Genomic DNA, 26,150 nt, shown 5'->3' with positions numbered 1-26,150 from the left:
TAAACTCAAAATGGATAAAGGACCTGAATATGAGACAGGAAACCATCAAAACCCTAGAGGAGAAAGCAGGAAACAACCTCCTTGACCTACACCACAGCAATTTCTTACTTGACACATCCCCAAAAGCAAGGGAATCAAGAGCAAAAATGAATTACTGGAACCTCATCAAGATTAAAAGCTTCTGCACGGCAAAGGAAACAATCCACAAAACGAATAGGCAGCCGACAGAAAGGGAAAAGATAGTTGCAAATGACATATCAGATACAGGGCGAGTATCCAAAATCTGTATGGAACTCACCAAACTCCACACCCGGAAAACAAACAATTCTGTAAAGAAATGGGCAGAAGAAATGAACAGACACTTCTCCAAATAGGACATCCAGATGGCCAACAGACACATGAAACGATGCTCAGCATCCCTCCTCATCAGGGAAATACAAATCAAAACCACACTCAGATACCTCCTCATACCGGTTGGAGTGTCTAAAATGAGCAAATCAGAGGACTCTAGATGCTGGTGAGGATGTGGAGAAATGGGCACCCTCCTACACTGTTGGTGGGAATGTAAACTGGTGCAGCCCCTCTGGAAAACTGTGTGGAGGTTCCTCAAAAAATTAACAATAGAACTCCCCTATGACCCAGCAATAGCACTGCTAGGAATTTACCCAAGGGATACAGTAAGTAAGGGGCACATGTATCCCAATGTTCATAGCAGCACTCTCAACAATAGCCAAAACATGGAAAGAGCCTAAGTGTCCATCAACGGATGAATGGATCAAGAAGATGTGGTTTCCTTTATACAATGGAATACTACATGGCAATGAGAAAGATGAAATCTGGCCATGTGTAGCAACATGGATGGAACTTGAGGGTGTTATGCTGAGCGAAATAAGTCAGGCAGAGAAGGACAGCTACCCGATGTTTGCACGTATACGAGGATTAGGAAGAACTCAATGGAGGACTGTGGGGGGAGGAGAAAGGGGGAATACTGGGGGAGAGGGAGGGAGGCAAACCATGAGAGACTCTTGAATGCTGAGAACAAACTGAGGTCTGATGGGGGTGGAGGGGAGGGGAAGGGGGGTGATGGGCATGGAGGAGGGCACTTGTGGGGATGAGCACTGGGTGTTATATGGAAACCAACTTGACAATCAACTACTAAAAAAATGTTTGTTGGATAAATAAATGATTGTTAATTCATTCATTCAGTGACACTCTGCTAGATCCTGGAAGTAAAATTACAGATAAAATACAATTTTTGCCCTCAAGTGGCTTATAATGTAGTGCTAGAGCTGGATAAATGAAGAGGCATTTCCAATACCACAGTGTTCTATAGTTGGGGTGAGCTTGGAGTGTCATGGGAGCATCCAGAAAGGTTACCAAGTCAAAGACAGTTTGCTTAGGAGGTGGTATTTAAGCTGAGTCCTAAAATGTGAGCTATAACTAGCTGGGAGGCAAGATTCAGGGAAGCAGGAGACAAAAACTAGACAAATAAGCTGCCATTTTGAGAAGATGAAACAGTTTGTGCATACAAGGAGATGGGAGAGGTAAGGAATAAGGCTACCGAAGTTAAAAAACTTTGATGTTTTGCTAAACACTTTGGAATTTTTATCATAAGAGCAATGTGAAACCATTAGAAGTTTTTAAGCAGGCAAGTGATATGACCAGATTTCTGTTGAGAAGGATGGCTCTATTGTTTTGTAGAGGACATACTAGAAGTGGTCAAGATTGGAGGCAGAGAGTACAGACATGATAGGGTAGCCCAGGCCCGAGATGGCACAGTTCCCACTAAAGTAATAGGGCAGGTGGGAGAGATTTTAAGGAGACTGAGTCCAAAGAGGAAAAAACAATGTATCCTGCCAAATTTCAGGCTTACAATGTGTATCCAGTACAGCATCCTACATACAGTAAACACTGGAGACATAACTCTTGACTAGAATGGTAAAAGCTGCACTAAAAAAATTCATGGTGCCCCAACTATTGCCATAAAGACCCAGAACCCAAATGGTTATGTTAGAGAAGTTGTTCCTGCAAAACAAACCTATCCATGTGACAACAAGCCAACTCTAAAATGTTTCTTTTAGCCAAGGTATCTGAATAACTAGATTTGAATGGAATGAAAATAACATTCAAATATTAGCACTTTTTTTTAAATGTTTATTTATTTATTTTGAGAGTAAGAGCAGGGGAGGGACAGAGAGGGAGGGAAAGAAAGATTTCCAAGCAGGCTCTGCACTGGTAGCTCCAGCACACGAAACAGGAGATCACGGCCTGAGCTTCAATCAAGAGCCAGACACTTAACCAACTGAGCCACCCAGGCACCCCTCAAATACTGGAACTTTAAAAATATTTTTTGTAATGTTTTATTTATTTCTGAGAGAGAGAGACAGCGTGAGCAGGGGAGGGTCAGAGAGAGAGGGAGACACAGAATCTGAAACAGGCTCCAGGCTCTGAGCTGTCAGCACAGAGCCCAATGTGGGGCTTGAACCCACGAATGGTGAGATCATGACCTGAGCTGAAGTCAGACTCTCAACCGATTGAGCCACCCAGGCGTTCCCCAAATATTGGAACTTTTAATGGAAATATAAAAAAACTTTTAGTGGAAATAGTACTGTATGAACTATAGAAATATTTCAAAAACAGCATGTGAATGGTTCTTGCCCCTTCTCCCTATTGCCAATGCCTTTGGCAGATTTTCACAGTCTCCTACTTGGACTATACGGGGGCCTCCTAGCCACTCCTCCCTGCACTTCTCCCATCCATCCTAATACTGCAGGAGACAGTGTTTAAATGCACTGCTGATGCCATTCATCCAGGCTGGAACGCTGAGGGAGCAGGGAAGGTCAGCAGCAGCTGAGCAAGTCAGACAGGACAGAAGCAGCCATGACAAGCACCCGGCTTCCATGCTGAGGCTCTGCGTCTGATACAATGATGGGGACCCTCAGAGTCCCGAAACTTCATCTATCCTTAAACATGCCTTGCACTGCACCACTCTTCACACTGGTACTCTGTTTCTAAGTCTTGCTGTTTGGTTAAATCTATTCTTTCTTCAAAGTCTCATTCAAATTCTCCTGCTTCCTTCACAGCGCCCAGCAACCCTTGGTCCTCCATGCCATTCCCGCCATGGAAGTACCTGTTTCGCTCCTGTCCCTCACAACCCACTCTCCTCACAGAGTAATCTTTTTAAGAGTTCAATTATTTTGCAGTACTTCCCTGCTCAAAACTCTCCAGTGGCTTCCTGTTTCCACTGAAAATAAAACACAGTAAAATCATCTAGAAGGCTTTATATCAGTGTTTCTTCCTGGAACTATTTCCCCCACCAAAGGAACACTTGTCGATGTCTATAAACATTTTTGTTAGTCACAACTTGGGGGGAAAGAGTGAAACTGGCATCCAGTGGATGCTAGTACATGGACAGCCACCACCTTTGAGAACCTTTGCTCTATGTGATCAGGCCCTACTCCCTTTGACCTCATCATGAATCATGTTCCAGTCACACTGGTCTGTTATCTGTTCTTCAACATACTGAGCTTCTTTCCACCCTGGGGCCTTTGCATTTGCTCATATCTTTGCTTAGAAAACTGTTATTTAATAAGCATTCATGGGATGCCTGGGTTAAGGTAGTTAAGTGTCTACTTCTTGATTTTGCCTCAAGTCATAATCTTAGGGACTATGAGATGGAGCCCTGCATTGGGCTCTGCGCTGATAGTATGGAGACTGCTTGCGATTCTATCTCTGCCCCCCTCTCTGTCCCTCTTCTGTTCATGCTCTCTCTCTCAAAATAAATAAATAAACATTAAAAAAAAAAAACCCAAACATTCATCGAACACCTAGACTATGTTAGGCCTTGTGTTAGATAAGATAATAAGTAAAACAGAATATGTGTCATTAAGGGGTTTATAGATTATTAGTTGAAGCAGATATGGAGATAAATACCTTATTGTATGTGTATGATCGGCAAGTCAATCCCAACCTTGATGGTGAAGGTAAGTGGTGAACAGGGAAAATCCACTAAACTCCTTCAAGGCAGAGACCATAACTTAGAACAATTCTTATCTTCAACATCTAACACAAATGCTCCATACATAGCAAGGACTCAAAAAATGCTCAAAAGGCTAAGTATGCCCTTTAAAGTTTAAAAAAAAAATCCTGTCTTGGAGCACCTGGGTGGCTCAGTCAGTTAAGCATTCAACTTCAGCTCAGGCCATGATCTCACAGTTTATGAGTTTGAGCCCCACGTCGGGCTCTGTGCTGACAGCTCAGAGCCTGAAGTCTGCTCTGGATTCTGTGTTTCCCTCTCTCTCTGCCTCTCCCTTCCCTCTCTCTGCTTACACTCTGTCTGATTCTGTCTCTCTTTCTGTCTCTCAAAAGTAAATAAACATTAAAATTTTTTTAAATATAAAAGTTCTGTCTTCATGAATATAAATCCAAAGGATGTTCTACTTTCTGAAACTAGAGAATTATTTTAAGTAGCAGGGTAGGAAGTGAAACTTTACATCCTTTTGATATTATATATGCTTTGCTAATACAGAACAAAAGTCACTTAAGAATAAATCCCCAGAAATCAAAATCTAGGGGAGAAAACGACAAATTTAACAGTCTAAAGTTTACATCTGGTAAACAGATGGTAATAAAGGGTCAGGAGCAGTACATGCATGCACAGACACAGAATAAACATTCACGCTAGGAGCCCCCCATGATCCAGACAATAAGCTGGTTTATGGGGACACCAAGAACCATGACTTAGTTCCTCTCCCCCAAGGAGCTCACAATCAGATGAAGGGACTCAGATTTGTACACAAATTATAAAGCAGTCTACACAGAGATTCAAAGAGGTTTAAATAGGGCACTTCAAGCACAGAGAATAAACTGTTTAACAATGTCTAGAGTGAACACACAGAAACTTCCTGCAATGATGACATCTAAAAACAGGGCTTTGAATAATAGGAGCACTCACTCTGAGAACCGGAGATGGGTTGGCACGTTTTCAGCTCTCACCCGTCTCACACAGTGCAACAACTCTGAGAACCATGTGGCCCAAGATAACCACATTCTTCAATATGTACTTACTGAGCCTACCATATGGAAATCATTGTGACGGGCCACATGAGAGCTGGAGAGAAGACTAAAACATGCCCTTGCCTTGAAAACATTTGGTCCAGAAAAGGAGAGAAGGTAATTACACAACAGAACTCCCATTCAAGACATCATGTGACCAGTGCCACAGAGTAATACACATATGGTAAGGGCAAAAACAAGAGCAACAGAAATTACATTAGGAGTGAAGGCTACACTGACAAGTTTATATCCAGAGGACCTTAAAAGATTGGAAGGATTTTGGTAAGTGGCAATTACCGAGGATTGGAGAAGAGAGTTAGAGTAACTGGCAGAAGATGCTGCCAGACTTGAGGAGAAACCAATAATCCATTTGATCTGAGCATTGTATAGTGTGTGGAGAGGGTCATTCTAAATTTAGGTTGAGAACATATCACGGAGAGACTTAAATCCCAGGCTAAGGCAAATGGAATTTCTTTAAGGGGCAAGTGTCTAGAAGGCCAAGGTTGTACAGGTTTAGGAAGATAGGACTGACATATAAGAATAATACTTTTAAAAAATTACTGCTTTTGAAATGAAGCAAGGGAAACTGATTATTAACTCATGGCTAAACAGTTAGAATAGTCTAGACATGAAATGAAAGGACTGGATCTAAGGTTATGATAACAGGAATAGAAAGGAAAAATAAGACAGGGCAAAATTTGGAGTTATCCAAGAAAACAACCTCTAATTAAGGGTTTTATCATGGAGGGTATCAGAAAATTTAGTGATACACCGACTTATCTCTATTTCTAGATACCTATCCTAAATTATTTCTCCCTCCCACACACTTAAAATCATTTTTCTCGTGAGAAGTATCCCTTGCTTTGCAGTCTAAAGCTCAGACTTTTTTCCTGCCTCTGCAATGACTCAGGAAATAACCTTGGAGACGTCATGACCTTGCTGAACCTGGTTTGCCTTTGAGTGCTCTGCAGGGATAATGTGGGACATAACTAACCAAAATGATGGCCAAGAAAAGCCAAGTGCCTTTGCGTTCCTACATCAACACAGAGCTGTTCAGCAGAGTGGAAAGGTGGATCCCATCCCAACAGAGCAGTCAGCCAGCCAGGGCCACTTGGCATTGAGCCAAAGCAAATGCCACCCAAAAACATACTGCTTTTAATATTACAATGCCTCCATTCCTCTCACTGTTTCAGGTTGCTTCTTTGACTCAATTTCATAGCAGTCAGGCCCCTTTAATTTTAGGCAGGATCTCCAATTTTCACATTCCACAGGCACTTTTCCTAACAAAATGTAAATAAAACCATATCCGGAGTGAAAAGTCTTTCACCCATGATGTATCTCTGCTGGTATTATTAGATTTGTGTCAAAAGACTGGCACTTCTGTACCTACTGTCATTCAAAGAAATGATTTCAAATAAGTGATTCCTAAAGTGATGAAAACTTATTTTTTTATGTACTCAATTCCTGTTTTAAGAGGTAAATTCTAATATGTCCTGATCTTCCAATGTTTTCTACAGGGAACAGGATCATTTTTACAATTCTGTATTTTATCAGAAGCACCTGGCTAGCTCAGTCAGTGGAGAATGCAACTCTTGATCTTAGGGTTGTAAATTCGAGCCCCATGTTTGGTGTAGAGATTACTTAAAAATAAATACTTAAGAATATACATATATATATATATATATATATACACACTTATATATAATTTTAATTATATATAATCTTATTATATCTTATCTGAATTTGCTAAACTTGAAATTCTGAATTTTATTAACAGGATAACTTAATGAGCAAAAGTAAATAGGCATTTACCTCCAAAGACACATAGCACATCTGGCCAATTATATATTCCAAAATTATATATTCGAAAATTAAGAATGTGCTTCCTAACTTTTTTCAGAATAAAATATATTAGTTATCATCCATTTCTAGCCTTTAAAACTAAATCAACACTGAAACCCCTCCCAGTAGAAGGCATCTAAAAATGCTCCACAAAATACAGAAAATATCTTTTAGAAATCATGGCTTAGCTACCATAAAATAAAAGAAACAATTGGAGACAGAAAACAATGGCAACAAGAAAGAGTAAATCTACAAGGTTAGGAAGCCCTGGAGCCTTGGGCCCACCATGAGAGACTATGCCAAACCTGGGGGATTTCAGGCCTGGATTCAGAATGACCATCTGAACTCTGGGAGACCAACTCCCGAGATCTTGGGCAAAGAATATAAACGAAAGACATCTGCTGAAATAAAATTAGGATGCTCTAAACAGAGCATACTCACTTGGTCAACTAGGAAATAAAATATTCGACAGAGAAAGACACTGGGGATATATGCCTTTCTTGGCCTTCCTGCTAGATATAAAGCCATAAGAAAAAAAAAGAATCTTGAAAGATACTTCTAACTATAAACCTGCATGTTGAATTTGCATTACCCGTATAGTATAGAAAATCTTAAGCCAAAAACACAGAGTAAAGCAGTCCTGGCCTTCTATGAATGTCTTGCCATCCTACCTCAAAACTATACAAGGAGATATAGATATAAAAAAGTCAAAACTACACTTCATCAAGCTTCTGAATCCAATGACCAATTATTTTTTTCTATTTTTTAAGTTTATTTATTGTTGGGGGGGCATTCAGAGAGAGAGAGAGAGAGAGAGAGAGAGAGAGAATCCCAAGTAGGCTCTGTGCTGTCAGCATGGAGCCTGACATGGGACTTGATCTCACAAACCATGAGATCATGACCTGAGCCAAAATCAAGAGTTGGACACTTGACCAACTGAGCCACCCAGGTGCTCCCCAATGACCAACTTAAAAGAAATACAGAAGACAAAAGAACATACTAAATGACAATACAGGGAAGCAAGCACCATGATCTAGACTAACTCACATTCAGCAATACAAATGTAGAAGATTTTATTTTTCAAAAATGACTAAAAAAAAATCTCCTACCCTGTATATTTTTCTACAATGTAAAATTGCTATTCCTCCATCAAACAATGGAGCCCTTCCTCACCCCATTAAATGGACTATTTTCACCAATCAACTATAGCAAAATAAAGAATAAAGCTATGCCAGTTGTAGGTGTAACTATGAAATGGTCTTGCATCTTCCACTCTTAATTCTTGGAAGTCAGCTTCCATGTATCAAGTACAAATAACAAGATCACCATGCTTCAAGAAGCCTAACCCACACAGAAAGGCTCTGAAGGATGAAATGCAATGTGGTGAAAGAAAAGACAGACAAACAAACAGACAGACACACCAAGAAATATCAAGGTACTAGGCATGTGAGACATGTGAGTGAGTGAAGAAGCCATCCTGGACAATCAGCCCAGTCAACCCTTCAGATGTCACTAACTGCAGAGGCAGGAGAGACTTCAAGCAAGAAGTATCCATATGAATCCTGTAAACTCAAAGAAACATAAGAGATGATAATAAATTGTTTTAATTCACTAAATTTTCAGGTGGCTTGTTATATAGCAAAAGATTAACAGAATATCAACCTGGTTGTCTTCAACAAATAAATTACTAGGAAACCAACCAGACTGATGGAGGGAGAAGAAAACTTATGGACTAAAAGTTTATAAAAGATTTAAGATAATAAGGTTTGAGCTTTTTTGGATCCTGATTTAAACAAATAAACTATATTTTATTATATTTATGACACATTCATAAATTTAAATGTTGACTGGGTAGTTGATGATATTATGGAATTGTGTTAACTTCTTTTAGACTCATAGTGGTGTTGTGGCCATGCTTTTAAAAAGGAATGTTATCTTTAGAAGAAGTATATACTCTAAAGTTTATGGATAATATGGAATGCTGGCTATACTCACGTCAAAGTATTATAGGAAGGGGATACAATGATGAGGATTTAAAGGACACAAGACTGGACGTGAGTCAATAATTGCTAGAGCTGGGTGATAAATATCTGAAGTTATACCATCTGTCCACTTTTACATATGTTTAAAACTTTCTATAATAAAAGACTTTTTATTATAAGAATAAATAAAAGTAAAGAGTGCCTGGGTGGGTTGGACTCTCCTATACTTTCCAGAAGCAAATAAAATCTTCTCCAGCCTTCTCTGGAAGGTTTGGAAGCATTTGCACAGGAAAATTAGCTTATAACTATTTCCTTAAAAAAAAAAAAAAAAGACAATGGGAAGACACACCAGAAGTAAGAGAGTAACAAAAAAAAAAAAGTGCAAAATCAAACCTGCAAAGACAGCAAAGGTATAAAGTAATAAAAGAGTATATGGAAAAATAATAAAGAAGTTCAGAACTATCAACATTGGACAGAAATATTTGGAAAAGAACAGAATAGAACTTCTAAATAAAAAAAAAAGTATAATTCTTGAAAGGAAAAATTCAGTGGCTGCTTCGCTGATAGAATAGAACTAACAAAACAAAGAATTTAATAAAGAGAAAGAACTGAAGAAATCACGCAAAACATAACACAGAGATCAAAAGACAGGAAATGTATAATAAAACACCACCAAGAACAAAAATAAAAACCCTCAAACCAAAAACAGATTAGTAGAAATGGAGCACAAGATGGAGATACATGGTAAAATTCTACTTGGAATTCCAAAAGGATGTATTAGAGATTGAAAGAGCCAGACTTACAAAATTCTACAACTGATAAAAGACAGGAAGATTCAATAATCTAATAATTGATAAAAGACTAGAAACCCAAGTATCTAACATATAATAAAAAGAAATCTATGCTGACACAAGTTATAGTGAAACTCCAGGACAAAGACAAAAGAGATGATGATAAACGCATCCAAAAGACACAAATGATGACTTACCAAGGACTGAAAAGTATATTGACGGTTCACTTATACGAAAGTCAGAAATATTGGAAAACAGTTTCTACATGCTGGAAGAAAGAGCTTTTAATCTACAGTTATATATCCAGAGAAACCATCTTTCAAGAATGGAAGTGAGACAAACACATGTTCAGACAAACATAAATGAGAGTGTTTACCACCCAAAGATCCCCCCAAGAAAAAAATTTCAAAAGTCTAGTAAATAAGTACTATTTAAAGGAAATAATTCAGTCTAAAGAACTCTTCCAAAATGGAAGATCTGAAAGAAAAAAAAGACAGGAAGGAAGGAAGTAGAAAAGGAGCAAAGAATAGAGTAAATTTGCATATAATTCTAAAAATACTGACCATGTCTAATTAGATTTTAAAATCCAAATAGCAATCAAATCTAGGTAATAACATAAGACTCAGGAAGGAATATCAACATTAAAGTATTCTTTAGCCATTAGCATTTTTCAGCAGAAGGATAAACACACTGAATAACTTCAGAACTTAAATATGCATATTAAAATACACAACATAATCACTACAAGAAAAGATAAAGTGTATAACTTCCAAACTAACAGAAAACAAATTAGAATGAAGACAATAAAACAATAAAACTGTATCAACCTAAAAGAGGGCAAGAAAGGAGAATAAAAAAAGAAAGAACAGTTAGGCAAATAGAAAGTAAGGAAAGTAGAAAGCAAAAATAATGTGGTAAAAATGAATCCAAATCTATCAGTCATCACTATCTATTTAAATGGATTCTATATTTTAGTTAAGATAAAAGACTGTAAAAATGGATCCTATGCGTTATTTACAAAGAGACACGAGACACAAGGTATATTGTAGGTAAAAGACTGGAAAAATACCTACCAGGGAAGTGAAAATTAAGTTACCAAACCTTTAGTAGTACAAAATAAAATAAGTTTTAAGGCAAAAGCATTGTTAGAAATAGAGAGTGCCACATAAAAAGTTCAATTCATTGGAAAGACAAAATAGATACAAACGTGGATGTACTTAACAACACGGTTTCAAAACAAATAAAGCAAATATTAACAGAAAACAATGATATGTACAAAAACTTCAAAGTAGTAAAAAACTGCTTCTTTGAAAAAAACTAATAAAATTAACAAACTTCAGGCTAAACTGATCACGGAAAATAAAAATCACAAATCAGGGGTCCCTGCATGGCTCAGTCAGTTACGTCTGACTTTGGCTCAGGTTGTGATCTCATGGTTCGTGGGTTCAAGCCAGATTGGGCTCAGAGCCTGGAGCCTGCTTTGGATTCTGTGTCTCCCTCTCTCTGCCCCTCCCCAGCTCACACTCTGTCTCTCTCTTTTGAAAAATAAATGTCAAAATAAATAAATAAATAAATAAGTGAGTGAGTGAATGAATGAATAAACAAACAAATTTTTTTAAAGCACAGATCAATAACATTAGGAATTTAAAGGGAAAACTAACATCCTGATTAGGGAAAAAAAAAACCCCAAAAGATAATACTATAAACAACATATCAATAAATTTGAAAATACTGGGGAAATGGAACAAAATATAGAAAAGCATAAGTTACCAAAATAGAAAAATAGAAATTATGAATATTTTATAACTATTAGAACATTTTGATCATCAGTTTTATAAGTTCCACATAGAAACTACTCTCAGACCAGATAGTTTTACAAGCATGTTTGATTATTCAAAGAAAAGATAACTGGCATATTATACATAATAAAGAAAGTATTGCATTCTATTTGAGAGAATGGAATGGAAATGGAATAGGAGAAACACCCCAGCTCTTTTATAAGAATAATATATTCCTGATACTAAAATCAGACAGGGACACTATGAGAAAGAAAACCTGCAAGCCAATGTTACTCTTAAATAGATGCAAAAATCCCATATATATGCATATATATTATAATATACTTGTATATATTATACATTATGTATCATTACAATTTATATATAAATATGAAAACTATGTATTAAAAAACTCTATATTCTACCAGGTTTCAAGGTTGGTAAGATGACAGAAAATCTATCACTGTCACTCACCAAGTCAACAGATTAAAAACAAACAAACCTGCTTTTATCTCAATAGCTTCAGAAAAAGTATTTGTCACTGTCTTCATTAAGGACAGTTACCTCATTAAAATGAGATGAAGGATGACAGTGGCTGGGTGGTAAACAGCTTCTACTCCCCTCTTTGGTGAGAGGAAACATGATTTCAAACAACTTTTTCAGATTTAAATGGAGTCTACCCTACAGTATTCTACTGAGGAGATGTGTCAACACAAAGTGGTCTGTGACTCTGCCAAGTCAGAAGGAATATGAGCTGTAATATAACTCAATAAAACTGTCTTGGTTTCGAAGAAATTGGTATTTTCCAGTCCAAAAAAGAAAGTGGAAGGCAATGATAACCACTACTATGAACAGTTACCTTGAGTTTATGTTCCTTCCTGTTCACGATCACAGCTGTGATTTGCTGGTCCATGAAAATCAGAATGGTGACCAACAAAGCAGGGATCGCAGCCGCAAGGTACACCCACCAGGGGTTTCCTCCAAAGGGTGGGACAAACCAACCTCGGTTTGGACTTGTTGGCTTGAAGAAGAAAGAGAACATTTTCAAAACAATATGAATACATACTATTTGGTGAAAAGTCAATGGGAGAGACCCATTTTTATTTCTGGAGAGCCAACATACTCAAAAACAGAAACAGTTTTACTGATAGGTTAAACAAAGATTGTCACCAAAGGTTTCCTAAAGGTGGTTACTTTCAGTTTTTTAAATGGAGGGAGACTAAGAATACAGGTTGAGGGAAAACAAGTAAATGCCATTTTGTGTATTTAGGAGGATCTAAGATGAGGACTCAAGATGGAAGAAAGTGACTTAAAGAGCAGCCATAAGAAAAACCCAAATGTAATGGTAAAGACACAGACAAGAAATTAAAAAACGACAATGAATTTTGTTCATGAATTTTAGCAATTATAATGAAGTTATTTCTCTACTGCCAAAGCTTCACATATCATATAGAAAAAGCTACAAATATTTTTTATATGTTATAATTGAACTTGTTTAATACTCTGTTCCTTCTTATACATGTGAAAAATGATCCAGAATAACTGGTTAAATCCTCAGAAATGTTACCAAAAATGAAAAAGATGATCATTCTTCCAGTTCTCTTTGAATATTTTTCTAACGTTAAATAATGCAAATAAACGAAAATAGAATCCTATAAATTCTTTTCTCTATGTTTACTATCAAGAAAGTCTCACTTCTCTGAAAATATTTGTCTTCCATCTCCTTTTGCTCATAACCACATCACTGAATCCATTCGCATTTTACTCCTTTACCAGGTTGTGAGCTTGGAAGGGAAATAACTTTCTCTTGTTCATCAGTACATTTCATATCTCCTGTAAAAGGCCTGACGCAAGCAAACATTCAATATTGACTTAAATGAACTAATCACTGGATGATTGAAAACTTCTGTTTGCAAATGAATATGAGATGGCACAGTTAATGCAACAAACATTCTGTCTGCTACACCATAGGTACCCCTTCCTCACTAAGTAGTTATTAAACTTAAAAAAAAACCCCACAGTTTAATTTTTCTTAGCAAGTATGTGGTGATAGAGAGAGAGGCTAGGAGTGCTCTATAAAACAGGTGAAAGACATAATGAAAAATGAGACAGGGCTATATAAGAATGACTAAAATGCAAATTTTACCCATTAGGCCTGCACACACCAACAGATTTATAAAATGAAAAATTCTTGTATCTTCTTTGTAATAATTTAATATTTTTTTAACATTTATTTATTTTTGGGACAGGAAGAGACAGAGTATGAGCAGGGATGGGGCAGAGATTGAGGGAGATACGGAATCTGAAGCAGACTCCAGGCTCTGAGCTAGCTGTCAGCACAGAGCCTGACGCAGGGCTTGAACTCACAAACCATGAGATCATGACCCGAGCCGAAGTCAAACGCCCAACTGACTGAGCCACCCAGGCACCTCTTCTTTGTAATAATTAAAAACCACATTATATATAAACATATGTATATATGGCAGGTAGTTAGGTAGCAGGAAAAGAGCACTGAATTAGCAATATAATCTTAGGCATTTTCCTTAATCTTTCTGAGCTTCAATATCAACTTCATGAAATCAGGATGATGATAGTTGCATTACATCTTAGAATTATTATATGGACCAAGGGGATAACTTGTATGAAAATACTTTGGCTCATTTTAAATACTCTGCATATATAAAGCAGAGTTTGTATTTTTCAATACAACTCAGTATAATGTGAACTTTGTGTTTGATCCTAATCAGACAGTCAATTTTAGTGAAGAAACAGACAAAGTATATATATGCACCTAGCAAAAGACCATTTCTGAAATAAGGAAATAGATAATCCTACAAAATTAACTCAAAAACATATGACAAACTAGAGAGGAAAGAAATCCATAGAGCTCCAAGAACACTAAAAGCCGAAGTTCACCTACCTTGAACTCGCTTGGCACAATTAGTTTTGGAGTATCCACACCCACCAGGGCATCTATTACACAAAAGATTAGAATGGACAAGATAATGGCGAAGTCACTGATCAGTTTTCTTGCCTGAAAAAAATTAAAAAGAAACCAAGAACCATTTAGTGTCGGATTAATATATTTGCCTGTGTTGGAAATGAACAAAGAATTCTGCCTTTACAGTAACAGCTTCACCAGCAAATTAAAGGAGGTGAGGTGTCACACTGTAGAGAGATTGTTTTTCAAATGGTTTTTGCCATCGCTTTCTCATCTAGCCAGAAATAATCGAACTCCACAAAAGAAAGTGTGCATGTGTGTGTGTGTGTGCGCGCGTGCATGTGCACACAGGCAGGGAAGAGAAGTCACAAATAATATATTCCTGAAATACTGTACAAATACTCTTCCTGTATGCAGCACAAAGGATACCTAGATAAGGGTGAAATCTCAAGGCATACTGTGAAAACCTACACAAAAATATAGAATTCTATTTATAATTTGGGAATTGTATGTAGCAAGATAATTCCATAAGGTAACCTGAAAACACTGAGAATCTTGCAGGAAAGGGGTTACAAGTTCGAGATGACTTAGTGGACTCAAGACCTCAGAGAAAGATGACGTGATGGAAGATGGAGATTTGAGGACATTGCTAACATTGTCAAAGAAAATGTTCTTCACTCAAAGTTAGTGCTTAAAATCTCTGTATGTGAGGCATCTCTTCTCTACCACTTTTAAAATGTGGCTGCCATTAGCTGACAAACTTGGAGCTTCCTAAATACCTACCTCTTGTCAGGACAGGGGCTGGGGTTTCGGGGAATAGGAAACCTTTCCCATGGAGTGGGTGCGGAATGGTCGTTTCTGAGTCAGTAGGGAAACACACAGTGTCTAGTGGCACAGACAATGACCTGGGAACATTACTAGAGCACAGGCACTTGAGTTTACCCATGAGGTTTATACACATGGTGGTGCATAATCTGATCAAATTCAACAAGAATTTACTCACTAGCTTATACTTTGATTGGGTGCTAGGGATACCACAGTGAACAAAACAGACACAATCCATGTCTTCATGAAGGGCACATACCCAAGAATGACTCCTCTTCCTAAACAAATCAGGGTTGATTCAGTAGTTGTCAAGTTACCTCAGGGTGAGCAGTCAGTGTTCTGGTATTGCTAGATGAAGACAGATCAGGGAGGAACTGAGTGGCTGCACAATTCTCAGGACAAGGGGTCATTTCAAAGAGTAGTGGGACTACTCCTTCAGTCAGATGTTCAGTAGGAATGAAATGGAGGAACAGAAGTCCTTGGCAAAGTGGGTATGCTGAAGGCCATGTAGTGCTCTCTTCTCGACCACTGCCCAGTGCCAGGAGCCTTGGGTCCTAACTAGCAGCAAGACCAAAGATGGTGTATTTGGCTATAAATTCCTTTTCTTTTTGAAGGGCTGGACTTTGCTAGGCTTAGCTCTTCTAAGAGCTACACACAAAAAAGCAGAAAGCCAGCTGTGGGATATATTAGGGGCAGGTTAACACCAATCATATAGTAACGTCAAACACAAGTGAATGACAGGGATCAATCTGGGGAGGAAAATACAGAGCAGCAGTTAGGAGCAGTTTCTATAGTCAGATGACCTGGGTTGGAATACTAGCACCATTATTTCCTATGCAAAAATATCTATCCTTTCTTAGCTTCAATTACTCCATCTGCAAAGTGTAGTCAAAATAATCCCTACAAACTTTATCAGTTTGTTATAAGAATTAAATAAGATTAAGCCATGAAAGTTTTTATCATAACATCTGAAACACAGTAGACTCTCCTAATATATGTTAACTATTATTATTTCCTCAAGTTCCATGAGGTCCCTTTGGATGCCGAAACCACTGGAATAACTAAATAGCCTACCATCAGGAGGTCTTTAGAAAGAATCATCAATTCCAAGAAACAAGATATGATATGGGAGCCTAGTAATAATATGGAACTGCCACTCAACCAATTTTGGTTGGAAGTATTTGGAGTCCCTGCAGAAAAAGGATGTTTGCCAGGGCTCGGTACTGGAGGAAACTCCCATTTCTTAAGTTTTGTACAAGTGAGTGTTGGCAGAGGCAATTCAGGATGGTCTGGCAAAGATGGTCACGTGAAGCAGGCTCAGGAAATATTAAGATTTATAATGATCTCTCCGATCCAGTAGGTCATAAATCACTGCAAGACCAGAGGTCTTTCTGCAAAGGCAAAAAGTTCTCTTTTTTATCACCCTCTTAGGCCTCACCCAGAAAATCCAATTTGTTGACAATTTAGATGTGCTAGAAGTTGTTCAAAAGGGGTGGAGAGTGGTTATTAAAAACACAGTGCTCCTCCTTTTCCTCATAAACAGAAGAGAAGTAGAGGGTAGCAAATGAATTCAATCTGCAATTCCTTGGTAGAAAGCCCCAGAGGGACTGTACCTCTGGCCCACTAGGGGACAGGTCTGCATTACTGGAAACACTACCAGACACCTGGGACGTGCTGCTTCCTTAGTTAGAAGAGGTATTCTTAGCCTTCCATAAACTAAACACTGAGGCCCTAAATCTGCTCTTTCAGTAGTTCTCTTAATCTTAATTAATGGCAGCTTATTTTTTCCTATGGCTTCAGCCAAAAACCATCCACATAACTCTTCTCTTTCTCTCAGATCCTACGTCTAACAGGTCAGCAAATTACCTTCAAAACATATTCAGGATGCTATCATTTCTCACCACCCCCATTGCTCCTTTGTCTAAGGCACCACTTTATTCCTGTGGTTTCCTTCCTATCTCATCTTCCCGATTCTACACTTGCTCCCCTTCAGTACACTGTCAAGGTATCCCAGAATAATCATGTTAAAATTTTGCTCAGATGATGTGGTAGGCAAAACAATGCCCCCTATGGAAGTATATGTCCTACTTCCTGGAAACTATGAGTATGTAATGTGGCATGGCTAGAGAGAAATGGGTTGCACATAGAATTAAGGTTGCTAATCAGATAACTGAGATTGGAGAAAGGATCCGGGATCATTCCGGTGGGTCCAATGTAATCACCAGGGTTCTCATGGATAAAAGGGGGAGCTAGAAGGGCCCGTGTCAGAGTGACGTGCTGTGGAAAAGATTCAGCTGGCCACTGTGGGCTTTGAAGATGGAGGAAAGGGCCATGAGCCAAGGAATGTAGGCAGCCTCTAAAAACTGAGAAAGGCAAGGGAATGCATTCTTTCCCAGAGCCTCCAGAAAGAACACAGCTTGTCAATTCCTTGACATTAGCCATTGAGACCCATTTCAGTCTTCAGACCTCCATATCTCAAGACGATAAATTTGTATTGTTTTAAGCGATCACATATGTGATAATTTGATATGGCAGCCATGGGAAACTAATATAAATAGATAACCTTTTTTAGTTTAGTTATTAGTTTCCCAAATTTAGATATATGTAGAAGAAATATAATATAGATGTGCAAGAATTATATATACTTCATATATAATATATACAACACAAATATATATTGGAAGAACTTCGACAATGATATTTTTGTCAAGTATGGCGCTATTATACCATAAGTTTAGAAGCAGCTAAAAAAATAAATGTTAATAAGATTCAAAATTATATTTCTTAAAATTTATGGGGAAAAAAGGCTACTTTATTAATAATATTGCTTAAACTTATTAAAAATCACAGCCGGGGTGATATGTTCTATATAAAATGTTCTATATAAAATACTCACTTCTATTTCCCCATCCTTCCCCTGAAATTGTACAACACGGCTCAGTTACAGCAGAAACCACTCCTGGAGAGTGTTTATTGTCAGCCACGCATTTCTAAGACACTAGATCCAGTTTAAACTTCATAGTAAGGAAATTGATTTTTCCCGGGCCACTTTTGTTTTTGACTCCAAATCCTCTAATTGGAGAAGGCAGGTAGGGGTGCTATTTTAGTAGGCTGTTCAGGACTAACCCTATACTAAAAGTAAACTTTAATTTGAATGAGGTAAAACTGACAGTAGAACTAGAAAGTGCTCTAAAAATGTCAAGTACTGAGTAAATACAGCTTTTACTAGATACACTCTAGGACCTGTGAAGAAGAGCTTTGAGTCTGACTTTAAGGAGGTAAGAATCACTCTCTTAATGTTCTTCGCACATTTCCAACCACACTTAGAAAAAAAAAATACATGAAGTTCCCTTCATTTTACCTTCCATTTTCATCAAACTTGAGCACTTTCAAAAACCCTAAAACAGCACCCTTTTATGTGCCAATATGTAAATAAAGAAATCAAATTAGAAACCCATAGTTCTTGGGACACTTGGGTGGCTCAGTTGATTAAGCATCTGACTTAGGTTCAGGTCATGATCTCACACTTTGTGAGTTTGAGCCTCATATCAGTCTTTGTGCTGACAGTTCAGAGCCTGGAGCCTGCTTCAGATTCTGTGTTTCCCTCTCTCTCTACCCTCCCCTGTTTGCACCTCTGTCTCCCTCTCTCAAAAATAAATAAACATAGAATAAAAATTTTTAATTAAAAAAAAAGGAAATCCATAGTTCTTAATTCCCATCTAGATCTTACTGGTCATGATTAGAGGTGCCAAAGTTTTCATGAGAAACAAGTTTTCACAAGATTTCATGTCCAATCTTGTGGATTTGGAGGCCCCAAATCCAGCTTGGACAGACATAACCCGTGGGTGTCCCTGTAGCCAAACACAAAGTCTCTACAGGTTCAAACTTCACTATCCTAGGGATATAAACTACAGCAATCTAAGTTAAACACAAACTAAGAGAAATTATACATAGCAAGGGCTTTATATAAACAAAAACAGTTGTTTTTTAATGGTACAGTGATGTGCTACAATGTGTAAGATAATTCCTACCTCCTTTCATGAATAAGGCAAAGAAAAATGTTTTTCAATTAAGATTCTTTTATATAAGGCTGGTTTTGAGCTTTTTGTTTGTTTGTTTGTTTACCATTTTTCAATTATAAAAATGAAGGAGAAAAATATTTCTGTCCTCTACAAAATGAATTATAAAACATCATGACTAATCTAATAAGAAACAATCAGCTTAACTATTTAAACTACCAGAGCATAGAAGAAATGACATGGATGGGAAGGGAAATTCAAATAACCATACACTGTTCTCTGTTCTTGGGCAAAAACAACCTAATAAATCCATTATAAACATACTCTTCATGAAGGATGGTACTTATTAATTATTAAGAGAGTTATAATCATGGAGACACCAACAGGGAGAAGCTAGTTAATTTATGGGGGGGGGGATGAATTTGGTTTATCTGAAGCCCCAGAGGACATTTGGTTTTCACTTTGCAAGGGCTACAGCTGCTCCTAAATTAACGGGGGAGAGGCTGCAGGCTTGCCGAGCGGCTCTCGATGGATGGAGCTGTTACAGAGATGAGTACAGCAGCAGGCACCCTGTGGGTTCTCAATAAATATTAATCCGTGATGTCAATTCCTCTCACGGCGGTGGTGCTGAGAGACTGCTAAACAACAGTGTAAAAAAAGCATTTATTCCAGATGAAAAACAGTATACCAGACCAATGTGTGTCTTTTGGCAATCATGAAAAGGCACAAAATACCATGAGAATTTTGAAATCTGATCCCCCCCACCCAGTAGCCAAAGCATAGCACCATAAAAGAAAATAAGCACTAATATCAGTATAGCAATCATAATACACTGTACTTTGAATCAATAATACCCACTATAATTAGAATTCAATAAAAGGAAAGTCTGATTTAGACTCCAGGATTTTAACCCTGTAACTTCCAGAGTCAGAGATCTGGGGAACAAAGAAGGGAAATGGATTGGGCACTTTATCTGAGAGGGGCTTAGAGCTTCCCAATGAAAGTCTACCTGAAAAAAGAATTCTATTTGCCGAAATGGAACTGAGGGGAGTGGCCCTACCAAGTGGTTTTCAGGAAAGCTAGTGATATTTCAAACTCGGGCCTCTTTCTGCATCCTGCTGCAAACCTGAGCAGAGCACAAAACCTACCGAGTGTGTGCCAGAAGCAAATAATCAGATCGCATGGGAGACACTGTGACTCCATCTTGTCATATTTTCTAAGTAGAGAGTGAAAACTCTGGAGCTGATGCAGAGATGGGTAACCAGAGGAATAGGGTTCTAGAAAACCCACTGCATAAGAAATGATGGTAGGCCTCTAGAAGGAGCAGAGAGAAACTGTCTTCAAATATGTGAAATCAGTCACAGGGAAGTAGGACTAACTTGTTCTGTGTATCTTCAGAGGGCAAGGGTAGATCCCAAGGACAGAAGCTGTGGCAGGCAAGATTTGTGCTTCTATCAGGAATGCCCTTAGGGATAGGAGCTCTTGTTCTAGGAAGCATTCAGGCAGCCCGCAGAGGGACACTTGTCAGAAATTAAGAGGCAGTCTTGGACTAGAAGGCATTCTAAGTCCTGACACCACGATTCAAGGATTAAAACCCAATTAACAAGATTTCTTGGCCTTCTAATAGCCTTGTCTTGATATAGCCTCCCAACACCATTATAAAAAAGAGTTCTGGGACTTAAAAAGAAAGGTGGTTTTATAACTATATTAAGGTATACAAATTAACATTTAAAAAAGAATAATTATTAAGTCATGGGTATAAATTAGACAAATTAAAAACGGAGTAGGAGGTCATTCTGTGTTGATGAATGGATTTCAAAGCTAGTAACTTTCCTATAATGGGCAAGTAAGCTGAAAGTGCTTAGGACCCATAAAGAACCATGGTCAAAATTACTATTCATAGACTGTTTAAGAGTGCTCACAGAACAGCTGGCCAGTTAGTGCTCCGAACCTCATTTTTCTTAGGGCTCGATTCAGGTTAACTGCATTTTTTGTCATATGTCTACCAGAATTCAAGTATTTGTAATCTTTGTTAAATGTTTAATAGGTTGAGTTGTACTTGCAACCAAATGTCCCTTTGTAAGTGTTAAGAAAAAAATATAAAAATCAATTTTGGATTAAAAACAAATTTGGCTTTCAAAATAACTTCTCTTCGTACACAAAAATGCAAGAGTTTGAAAATCTGATTCCCCTTCACTGACAGTAAAGTCATCTTCCGAATGAGTTTCAATGGCATGTGTGGTCTGATGTTTCTGCAAGAACTATTCAGACATCACCCAGCATTACTAACACTAGACTGTGGGACAGAGAATGTCCATTAGTTCTTACTAATTTTGGGAAACATTGGTTTTAGTTTGACAGTTATCATTCGCCAAGAGAGTTTCTGGGGGAAAAGAAGAAAGGGATGTCACCTGATTCTTGTAAAGAGTTGTGTACCAACAAAACACATCCAACTTTAACAGAGCTCTTACAGGCCAAAATGTCAACCAAAAGTCATGGAGGCAAAAATACAGCAAATTGTGGAATTGTAGACTGTGTTTCACACGGATGAGAACTAAATGTGTCACCTAACTAAAATGCTCCTTATAGTTCCACTGAAATTACTGAAATCCTATACATTTTTTCTTATCCATAAAGCCAGCTCCTCAAACCACCATCAATCTACTTATGTCACAGGAAAGCACCAAGATGTGATTCCATAGAAGACAGTGGGCATGAATGGATCAGAAGGATCGAAATGAGTGATACTCACCTGAAAGCTCAAAAATCTAACTTTTTCAACAAATATATATTTAGTTCCTACTATGTGCCAAGGTCACAAATTACCTATCTTTGTATGCCTACCACCTCAAATTGTATCAAGCACACATTAGGGTCACAGTATTTTTTTAATATTGAATGATAAATTAATTAATTATAGAGTATACAATACTGTTTTTGTTTAAAAGGATATCAAAGAACATTCTGTGCAAGTGACAACTAAATAAAGTTGTAGAAAATAATTGTTGACGTTACCTGGAGTTTATTTTATTTACTTAACTGACAATAACAATCAGGAGGCATATTAAATAGAGAATCTTACCATTATATCAGTTTATGTGATATACTTCTTTACACTAAGTGGGGGAAAAAGAGGAAGTTAAAGAAGTTCCTTAAGAAAGACATTTTTATGCCAATTACATACTGCACCCAGCCACATTACATTTGACTATATTGAAGTATCAACAAACTTTGCCTAATTCAGAGGTTCTATAGCTTTATAAGTCCCACAACCACTCATCACAATCGGCTGCTAATCACAATCCTGCTCTAAATTACTGCTTTCATTTTGCCAGCACATATGCAGCGATGGTATCTTTCTTGCACGCCTATGATCCCTTATCAGTATGGGACTCTGGAAGACCATTTCATGTTAATGTCCTGAGCCATCTGCCACAGAAGATCACAGATTATGCTGTGATGCTCCTACAGGAAGCTCTGATACCAACAGACTTTGACTAAAGACTTGAGGCTGACATAATAATCCAGTAACTGTATATGGTAACGGTCTGAAGCACCCCTCCAAAAAGAATGGGGAGTACAAAGCAGACAGGGAGTGGTGTACTGGTATTCCATCAATATTCCCCTCGGCATTAGGGCTCTCTGGACATGCCTGATACACAAATTAAATCCCTGATAGACAGGCTGGCAAAGACAAACTCTTACCGTAAGTGCATGTCCTGATGAATTGCTAGTAGCTTCCTGAGGGACAGAAAGAGTGGATGACTGACCCTGGTCTGGGCAAAAGTAATGAAAGACTGAACTAGGGGAACAGGAGTGTAAGTATAAGGGAGAGAGACTAGAGCAGGATAATCAAGGGGACTGTGACAAGTTTAATTTGATAATAAAAAAGAAAACTTGGAGAGGCAAATACATTGGTATCACCTTTTGCCACACTAAATTTTCTACTCCTTTTCACCATGCTCTCCAACTTGGGAGGCTGGCCTGTAGTCTGCAGTAGACTCCGTTTCCTCTCCAGCTGGGTTTAGCGTGCAGCAGCTTGGGCAGGCCATCAGAAGGAAAAGAGCGATAGATCAAAGTACTTATTCCGATAGCTTTATCACTGCGAGGCTGCCTCAGGCTGGTTCCGTCCCTCAGTCCAAGGTCATGGCACCTCCCAGGACAGCTCTCTCTCTCTCTCTCTCTCTCTCTCGACTCTTTTCTCTTCTTCTGGGGTCCAGAAACATCTCCCTTTGCACAAGAGGGATAGTAACAACCCCACTGTTCCTAGCACTGGACACTACACTCTCCCTCATGGGTTCCCTAAACCTAACTGCACTTTTGGAAATTACGGTTTCTAGTAAACTCCTTAAATCATCCCACCTGAGTGTATACTTTGCTTCCTGCTGAGACTGATACACCAAATATGATTCTGAGATTTTGCTCTTGGGTGGCTGTGAGGGTGGATGACGTTATGAGCTAAGGAATACAGGAAGATGAGAATGTTCAAATGTGGAAAGAAAAACCACATCTTGAAGTTGCTATATAACAACTCTGGATCGTCCACAGACAGAGGTTGGCAGCAGCTGTAAAAGCAGACGTGGCATAAAGATGGAGATAAAAATTAATTTTGAGAAATCTGTAAGCACTGATCACTTCTATAAGCTCTAGCTTAAAATAGAGAATTAACTTAATTTAGGAGACGGATTCAGCAAACTCTTTCTAAAATTTCAGAACACTAGAGCTTAAAGGATGCTCATGGTCTTCTAGCTGAGCTCTCCTTTTCTGAGTGTTGTAACTGAAGTCCACGGTTAGCCATCGAAGGGCACACCGTCAGTTAACGGCGGTGCTGGCTGTGGAATCGACAGCTTCTGGGCTCTCCCAGCTGTGTGTGCTCTTTCCACAAAATGCAGCCTTTACCTCTATTTTGCTGCTTCCCACTAGCCACCAGGGACAGAGGACTTAGTCAGTGCCCAGCCTTGTGCTAATTGAGGGAAGGAATAATGCAGAAGTAAAACAGAGTTCCAGAAGCTTACAGTCTTAATTGACTAAAATAACAAATGTTTAGAAATGAGAGTGCAAGAGAGAAATGGCCGGCCAGACGCAAGGAAAAGAGGACATTTTGTAGGACAGGGGCACTCTCATCCGGCATTAGCACTTTGAGATTTTAGCGGTTTCACGTGCCTCGCTGGTGTGAGCCAGGAAGTAGTAACAGTTGGCTTGATTACTGTCCTAGCATTCAAGGATTATCTAATTTATTCTGCTTAAGAATATAAGTTTTAACTGTAGAATAACATGAAGCATAAGGATCTATAAGTCTGTTGGTTTCTATCTATAGAGACCCTCCTTCCAAGTGACAGCTTAAATCCAAACATATTTTGGCAAATGAGAGAGCAGAAAAGATATTCCTATTATTCACACATGTGTGAATTTATCTATGTATTGTTATTATTTAGCTGTAAATATAAAGTGAGTAGGAGAGATGATGGTCTGAAAGCCTACACACCTCAACATGGCTCCTTAGAAATCACATATATTTTCTGCCCCGTTTATTTTATGGTTGCTATATACAATTCTAAACTATGCTGAGAAACCTCTTAGTAGGAATTATAACTGGATTGCTATCATTATTCTATTTTCACATGCTCATAACTTTCTCAGCAGCATTTATCAGTGCTGAGAAATGACCTGCTTGGGCTCTTATAAGGGGAAAATTCCTTTAAGTCTGAAGAGCTGTTATCAATTTGGGAGTTACTGCTGGAAGAAAAAGGTGATGCCTACATAGGCAGTTGAAATGATCTATATTTATCTTAAAGCTGAAACTAGCTTATTGTATAAATTACAGCTTACAATTGCTTCACAGATTTTCTAGTTTTCCACCTGCTAGGCCTATATAATTTCAGACTTTGGCAAGTGGAAGAGATTAAGAAAAAAGGTGATAATTCCTTAAGTCTGAGCCAAAAGAGAGAGAGAGACAGACAGACAGTAAGACAGAGAGAAAGAGAGAAAGAAGGGTCTAATAGATTCAAAATTAAGAAGGAAAACCCTCAATAGAGAGGAAGCAATTGTCCTCAAAGACATTTACCCAAGGCATCTGGCCTACATAAAACTCATATCATTGAAGAGGTGGACTAAGTAAACACATTTCCCTGTGTGTGAACTGGTGTTACAAGCTCAAATATCTTCAGGGACAGGCAGTTAATCTGAAATTGCAAAGCAGCCAAGTCTTAGACTAGAGAGAGTTATGAGGACAATAACTACCTGAAAAGTACAGGCTCTACCCATGGCCTCATGTGTGTGCGTGTGTGTGTGTGTGTATGTTTACAAACCATGGGCTAAACAAAGAATGGCTACAGGCTGAATTATGCCTGTTTACCTCTGTTTTATGATGCCTATTTTAGACATATTAAGTTGAATGCTTCTTTCTCTTTCAATTTGTGGAAATTTTTCATTCCTTGGGCCGGCTAGTTTGGGACATTTCATGATTGCTATGGTCTTGGTGTTGTGTCCCCTTCAAATTTATATGCTGAGATCCTAACCGCCACCCCCCCCACCCCCCCAAAAAAAAAGATGGTTTTAGGAGGTGAGGCCTTAGGGAGCTGCTTAGGTCATAAGGGTGGAGTCTTATTGAGATTAATGTTTTTATAAACGAGGTCCCGCAGAGAGCCCTAGCCCTTCCTCCATGTTTGAACATAGTGAAAAGGTGCTGGCTATGAGCCAGGCAGAAGGTCTTCACCCAACCATGCTGGTAACTGACCTTGCGATTCCCAACCTCCAGAAACGTAAGAAATAAATTGCTGTGGTTTAAAAGTCACCCAGTCTATGGGATTTTGTTATAGCAGCCCAAACAGTCGAAACCAGTTATCAGTCCTTCCTTTTATTTTCAATTTTATGAGAGAAATCAATTTTTATAAGAAAAAGTCAAAAAGTTTCCTAGG

At 38.3% G+C, this 26,150-nt stretch overlaps 1 protein-coding gene and 1 long non-coding RNA gene across 5 annotated transcripts in view; one reads left to right on the top strand and one right to left on the bottom strand.

Annotated features, from left to right (window-relative positions):
• The window catches only part of SLC4A4 (solute carrier family 4 member 4), a 299,108-nt gene that overhangs the window by 27,200 nt on the left and 245,758 nt on the right, over nt 1-26,150 (bottom strand). For all 3 annotated transcript variants that reach the window (XM_039251771.1, XM_039251773.1, XM_039251772.1), the window contains 2 exons: nt 14,369-14,482; nt 12,308-12,469 (listed from right to left, as the gene is read on the bottom strand). In XM_039251771.1, coding sequence (XP_039107702.1) covers nt 12,308-12,469; nt 14,369-14,482 — 276 coding nt within the window. The remainder of the gene's footprint in view (nt 1-12,307; nt 12,470-14,368; nt 14,483-26,150) is intronic.
• The window catches only part of LOC120244949, a 30,430-nt gene that overhangs the window by 3,266 nt on the left and 1,014 nt on the right, over nt 1-26,150 (top strand). The window lies entirely within an intron of this gene.

This window comes from Hyaena hyaena, unplaced genomic scaffold (assembly GCF_003009895.1).
Source record: "Hyaena hyaena isolate Hyena2069 unplaced genomic scaffold, ASM300989v1 scaffold_395, whole genome shotgun sequence".
In the NCBI taxonomy this organism is placed as follows: domain Eukaryota; kingdom Metazoa; phylum Chordata; class Mammalia; order Carnivora; family Hyaenidae; genus Hyaena; species Hyaena hyaena.
This window is presented reverse-complemented; position numbering and strand designations above follow the sequence as displayed.